This window comes from Erpetoichthys calabaricus, chromosome 17, assembly GCF_900747795.2.
Source record: "Erpetoichthys calabaricus chromosome 17, fErpCal1.3, whole genome shotgun sequence".
In the NCBI taxonomy this organism is placed as follows: Eukaryota; Metazoa; Chordata; class Cladistia; order Polypteriformes; family Polypteridae; genus Erpetoichthys; species Erpetoichthys calabaricus.
The window spans coordinates 25,619,189-25,626,251 of record NC_041410.2 but is presented as its reverse complement, the minus strand read 5'-3'; the positions used below and the strand labels follow the sequence as shown (position 1 = coordinate 25,626,251).

The 7,063-nt window shown below is 38.0% G+C and overlaps 1 protein-coding gene across 1 annotated transcript in view; it reads right to left on the bottom strand.

Moving 5' to 3' along the window:
* Positions 1-290: 290 nt before the first annotated feature.
* The window catches only part of nphs1 (NPHS1 adhesion molecule, nephrin), a 163,147-nt gene continuing 156,374 nt past the window's right edge, over positions 291-7,063 (bottom strand). Inside the window, exons 28-29 of the mRNA XM_051920777.1 lie at positions 5,340-5,521; positions 291-893 (exon numbers count right to left, since the gene is read on the bottom strand). Of these exons, the coding sequence (XP_051776737.1) occupies positions 759-893; positions 5,340-5,521 (317 nt within the window). The 3' untranslated portion in view covers positions 291-758. The remainder of the gene's footprint in view (positions 894-5,339; positions 5,522-7,063) is intronic.

The window sequence follows — 7,063 nt, the reverse complement described above, 5'->3', positions numbered from 1 at the left end:
TCTTTAGCAAGCTCTGCTGTTGGTAGGTCAAACAAAGATAGTTTTGTGTATTCCACGCTACATCTTTGTTTTGTTTTGCCATGAAAATGAAAAAGAGTTGACCAAAATTCACAACTGTGGATATGCTGATATTCTATGTGTTCAAAACCAGCTGAATTCTTATCATATTAAAGACCACGTACAGTCTCAATTAAGATTTCTGAGTCCTTCAATTTAAATATGAACTTTATTCAAATGAACAATTATTAAATCCTAAAAATACAAAGGAATTGATATGAGAATTAGAAATTCACAACTTAAAAAGATGTTTCTGTAGGTGTAAAACTGCATTCTATTGGTAAATAGTTAACAATCACAAAATTTAAAAAGCTTTTATTTTACAAATGTTGACTCCAAAATGAATTCATCTACATGCCTCTGAAATTTCATACCAGTTGAGAACAGATGTCAGAAATATACCATATGTGCTGGATTGGTGGTTTGTCCCTACTGACAGCCATAAAAATCCTGTATGTCATTAATGAATCAACAGAGTTTTGTCTAATGACTTCTACAAGGCATCTGCAAATTATATGAATCACTCCCTCAATGCACTTCTCATAGTCACTATCTTTAAACATTAATGGAAAAATGCATAACATCTCTGTTCAAATTTAAAAGAAACATGTAAACTGTATTCCTGACTTGTTGCTTTTCATGAAAATCTGTTTGATAATCGGAGTGCTCCTAGTGCCAATCTGTCTTCAGATCTGATCAGATCATACCAGCTCTCCCATCATCTCAAAAGGCACATCATAAGTTCTGGTTGAGGGAAGGTGGAAGGCTGTGCTCTCATACGTCCTGACACTTTCTTCCCAGCCTGTTGGTCCTTTTCCTCGTCTCGGATAAGCTGCCTGTTCAGATGAAAGAAAATGCACTTGACTATGTTGTCAAATAAGCATCAGTTGCATGGAATTTGACTTGACGAATATCATAAAAATAAAACAACAACACAAACAAACATTCCCCAACAGGCTCCCAACCACCAATATAACACAAGTACATTTAAATATATTCATTAGTGATTAGCTGTTAAAGTCAAGATATTAAGTTCATACACCATCAAATATGGTGCAAGCAATGCTTAAAAATGTAATTTCACTTTGGGGACAAATAAAGTTCTATCTATCTATCTATCTATCTATCTATCTATCTATCTATCTATCTATCTATCTATCTATCTATCTATCTATCTATCTATCTATCTATCGTGGCGGGCGACCAGGTCCCATTCCCAGCCGGGACGCCCCTTCTACGTATGTTCCAGGGGAGCGGCCATGGGCTCTTCAGTACCTCCCCCGGGACACTTGGTGGCAGCCTCCCTGGCTGACGATGGTGCCTCAGTTTCCCACAGGGTTCCATGGGAGATGGAGTTCTTCACAACCCTGTGGGGATCTGGAGTGGCCACCAGGGGGTGCTGCATGGGTCCCTGAGCTGGCCTGGACAACTCTACTGCCCCGCCCGGAAGTGCAATTAGGAACAGGTGATCAAGCACCTGGAGCATTTCCAGGTGGGCTATGAAAAGGACCGGCAACCACCACTCAGGGCCAGAACCGGGAGGAAGAGGATGAGGTTGCCTGGGAGGAGTGGTGGTGCCAGAAAAGGGTTGTGATTTGTGGTTGTTACTGTGGTTACTGGGACTGTGTTGTAGCTGGGGGGTTCACGGGGCAGACGTGCCCGCCAGCTGAAGAAATTAAAGTCTTTGGTTGGATTTAACATGTGCCTCAGTGTCAGTCTGTACTGGGTCGGGCGCTATACAGCATCCATTTAACACTATCTATCTATCTATCTATCTATCTATCTATCTATCTATCTATCTATCTATCTATCTATCTATCTATCTATCTATCTATCTATCTATCTTTACAACATTAAAACCTGATAAAAGGCTATGAAATATTATTTCACTTTATACAAAATCTACTCAAACAAATATTACTTTCTTTTACTTCAGTTTATATTTTTAGGTTTCCAAGCTCATACTTGGGAAATCTATTAGTTCTGTAGTTTTATTATTTTTCCTTTTCTGCTATACCATATTTAACTCTTTAAACTTAGCCGTATTGTTTTTGGACCCACGGACGAGACTTAGGAATAATGCACAACTTTAAAAAACTGAATGAAATCATTAATTGGCACACTGCTATGGTTATATTTCAGTGCTCTGCCATTAAAATGCCATATTACATACCCCAATACCACAATGTAATGTTTTTTTCTTCCTTGCATTACAGCTAAACGTAACTACCAAAGCCATTTTGAACATTGTGATTCAGCTGCGTACAATTTAACGGAGAGACAATTATCTATTAAATGAGAGGGATGTTTTACCTGTCAAATGACACCACATTCCATTTTCTATATTTCAGACTTTTTTTTTTGAAAAGACGTGTTGGAATCTTGTAACTATTGGTGTTTTAAATTTGGATAACTAGTAAAATTTCTTTACCAACTATATATATTCTGACAGAGTAAGATCCATCTTTCAAAATGATACGTGGACCATGAGATTTCAATAATGAATGTTTATGCTATGGATACTTATTTGAAAACAGCAAAAGCAGAGAAAAAGAATCCTGTTTTTTATACTGTTTAAAAACAGTAACAATAGACGTATTACTTTCATAATATTTTTTCTCAGTGTTCCTGACAAATTCATTAACACTTTTATAGTGTTTGGAAGCTTATTCCAACACCTGTGCAAATAAGAGTAATACTCAAAGTGTATTTTTGGTAAAAGTGTCACTGAATTTTGCGACTATTTCTGCTGTAATATATGTGTACAACATAACTAATTCTCCAGCTGTAACAGTTCTGAAAGAGAAATGTCTGACCTTTAGTTTTAGGGGTAGAACATGAATATTGAGTGAACGATATTGGAGTTATAGCCAGTTAAATCAAAGTAAGAGAAAACGTCCAAGGGTATAATGTATCGACAGAGGAGTCCTCTACTAAATGCTGAGTTGAGGGGTGTGATTATTTGCAGGACTGATTATTTTGTATTTAGTATTTGTAATTAATTCAGACTCCTTAGCAGAGAGATGTTGCCACTTTAAAGAGCGTTTTACCGCTGATCAGTGTCAAAAAATCCAAATTAAATCCACTGTAATTCAATGTTGTAGAACATTAACATTTGAACACTTCCAAGGAGGTGAATACTTTTTATAGGCAAGACAGCTGAACCAATGGAAAACTATTAACATCTGGAGACCAGTCTCTCCAGTCGTCATGTTTGCTTTGTGCTCCCTGCTTAGTTTAACATGTTAGAGATATTTAGTGTATTCTGGTGTATTTCTTTTGGTCACTAGAAAGTGTTATACCAAATTGGCATGTATTCTTTACTGGCTAGTGAAGCATTCTACCATAATTAGGAGATGCCTGATTGTTTGACATAAAGACCAGAAGAATCAGAGCATAACATGAAAAAGAAGAATTTACCTGTCTAGCATGGAATGTTTTTACAGAATCCAGAAACTGGGACACTATCAATAATGAACCCCCATCTTAAATAGGAGACGACCTGTGACATCAATGCAATAACAACTTCCTGTAGCAACAGCCAATTAACAGTAAATAATATGGCTGTGGCCATAAAGAACACACTCAAAATGTGTGAACTTAAAAATAATCATACCCTCAAAATAAAAAGAGAATTATAAAATACATTAAAAAATAGATTTGGCACACTTAAAACAAAATATTATAACATGAGGCTGTTAGAGTCTCACTTGGTCAAAGCGGTTGGATCTAAGACAGTGTTCCCAAACCTTTTTCCTGTGGTGCGACACTTTCTGTAATCTTAAAACATCTACTAACGACATACATATTCTGTCAACTCTTCGGAGGGGTGAGATTACCAGAGAAGCTGATAAAAAAGCAGCTCCGAGATCAGTGTTAATAGACACAGCAAATTGGTGGTGTCTCCTAGCTGCTTCATACCTTTGACTCCTTTCTGTGACTCAGAGGCAACTCATATGCCCACTATCCACCGGTTCTGTGAGACTCGCTGGCGTCCACACACCCAGGGCAGATGGATTCCAGAAGCCAGGAGACATGTCCAAAGTGCTCTAAGTGCTGTGTCTGAAGCATAGCGATCACAGAGCTGCTTTTCCAGGGGGTTCTGTCCTCCTCAGACAGGTCTTGACCACCCGTGAAGTTTGTCTCTCTCAGGTTCAGACCCAGGTGCGCTATACTATTATTTCCATGGCACACCTGGGTAGCTCTAATGGCACACCACTGTGCAGCAGCATACTGGTTGAAAAACACTGGTCTATGAGCTTCAAAGTTGCTAATTAATTAGAACCCGTGCTCAGCCATTAACTATCTTCCCAGCAGGACTGATGGTGATTTGTCCCGTCATCGGTTCTCTTTTCTGTTCCCAGTTTAATTTTCAATTTTTAGTGAACCCTGGTTCATTTCCTTCTCCTCTGACGTTTTCATACCCTGATTCATGTTTTCAGTGAGCTATGCTCTCCTAGCTCAGTTCATCTGTGATGTCCTGATGTTATCATAGCCATCTGCAGGCACCTACTTCTCTTGTTTTGGTTCTCTGTTTTAATGCAAGTCCAATGTGGACACAATGCTGTGTTAGAAAATTTAAATCTGCCCACTATGATTTATTGATGTTAATTAAAATGTAAACTCAATGTCATTGTGCTGGCAAAATACAATTGTGAGCATGTCCAGCGAGTCAGACACCAACCCCATTTGAATGTGCTTATATTGACTCATATTTATGATGTCATTATTACACTTATAATCAATTCTATTTGTTGACACAGCTTTAATGGTCATTGCCTAAATTCTAAAAAAAGATAAAAGACAAGACTTCAGAAGTTAAAAATAAACTTATGATGTGTACCAGGCTATAGCAGAGTTCCCACCTGTTTATATTTTTTGCTGATTTTGCTGCCAGCCCTTCTTCTATTTATTAGAATTCATTTTCCACTGTTGGAAAAATCTCTCGATGTTTTGGCAACCTGCTAGGCAACACATTTGATTTATGAGTCTATGATTTGAACCACTATCCAGTGTACTATGATAGTTCTACTGAACATGTCGCCCCATGGTGTAATATACAAGGGAGTGATGGCATGGTTCTGCTAAGTCAGGTAAGGAAGTGAGTAGAAGCGGAAGTTAGTAAGCAAAAGAATGAAAGGGGAAGTTAGTTGGCAAATTATATGAATACTTTGTGGAGACACATGCAAGTGGGGTGTGGATTACTCTATTTCAGTAACATCATTTCTCACTGCTACTATTGTGTAACCAGATTTGCTTTGTAATTATGAAGGATTACTCACTTTATAGTCATCCTTTGGCATAAGCGACACTTGACCGTTCTGCTTTACCATGCTCTGGTAATAATCTGAAGATGCAGGTAGAGAATAGATTCTTCCAGCATCCTCATACAAGGAGAAATCTTTCACTTCTTCATAATCATGGCTGTTGGCATAACTGTTCCACCGTTGTGTGAATCTTCCACCTGAGAATGAAGAACAGAGACAAAAAGCATAAGTAACCCTTTATGCTCATCCAGAGTTACTTTCTCATAAATGAAATGTACTTGGATATGTAATAACACAATAAACGTGATTTTAAAGAAAAGTTGTGAGATTCTGCCCAACTGTGAACAACAGGGGACTTTGTTTCATACATAATTCCTGATTTATGCTATAGTCAGACCCCAGTGGACTTACAAAGATGGTATACTCCACTAAGTGGACGGTCGATCAACCCCTGGTTGGAAATGTGTTTCCAAGGCAAATAAAAGAGACAAAAGAAGTGCTTGCAGGACAGAAAAGAGCCAAAAGGACATTGAGTCTGCATTGGGTGGAAGAGAATATTGGCAAGAACTCAGCTGATGGGAGGGGAATGGGGTACAGGAGGTATAAGGGATTTACTGTAGGCAACTTATGGGTTACTTATGGACACAAATCTGTCTAAGTAAACCCTTGGGTGCAGAGATTATTTGCTTCTGACTTTTTTTGAATTTTATGTATGCTCCCTTTTTGTTGACCTTTTATATATGCCTTAATTTTATTAACTTTTAATATCTCTATATATGTAATGCTAGAGCCTGTCCATGTGTTGTGTAACTACTTGCAAACTACTGGGGCTACAACCTTGACCTTCATCTTAATTGAAAGCTTATGACCTGATATGTTCTGCTAAGCCAAACAATTTGAGGTAGGAAACTCGGCAAATTGAGAAATGCTTGTGGATTTCTTATGGAGAAGTGATAGGCAAACCAAGTGACATGGCGGAAATAAAAAAAGAAGAGTAGGAACATCTGCTGTGTCAAGCATATAATAGAGGCTGATACCTGGGCCAAATTAAGACTTTTAGAGGCCCTAAGCACTTAAAAGATTTTGGTGCCCCCATGTGTATCCAATTCCATATATAAACAATAAAAAAATCATAACTATTTTTTTTTTCAAAATGAAACAAAATTTACTTTAGATGTAAAATAATGCTTATTTTGCAGTTTTGCATCATATGGTCCATGGCAAATCAGGCAATGGAAAATTTCTGTGGTGCCCCCCTTCCCTTGATACCCTAAGCATGTGCTCATTGTGCTTAATGGTTAATGCAGCCCTGAACAACACCATAATTGGAAGAAGACGAAGAAGAAGCAAAGCAGTTCCATCTGTTGATCATCAAATGTGGGAAATAGAATTCAAAAACTACAAAGAAGAGAAAATGCATGTGGCCAGAGATCCATGTCTTACACAGTTAAAAAGGGAAAAGCCAAGCAAAATGACACCTTTTATTGGCTAACTAAAAAGATTACAATATGCAAGCTTTCGAGGCAACTCAGGCCCCTTCTTCAGGCAAGTATCTTGCCTGAAGAAGGGGCCTGAGTTGCCTCGAAAGCTTGCATATTGTAATCTTTTTAGTTAGCCAATAAAAGGTGTCATTTTGCTTGGCTTTTCTCTACATTCATAATGGCTAACACGGTACAACACCCTAGTACTACAGTTAAAAAGAAAATACAGCTGCAAAGAGAAGGCAGTATTACCCACGT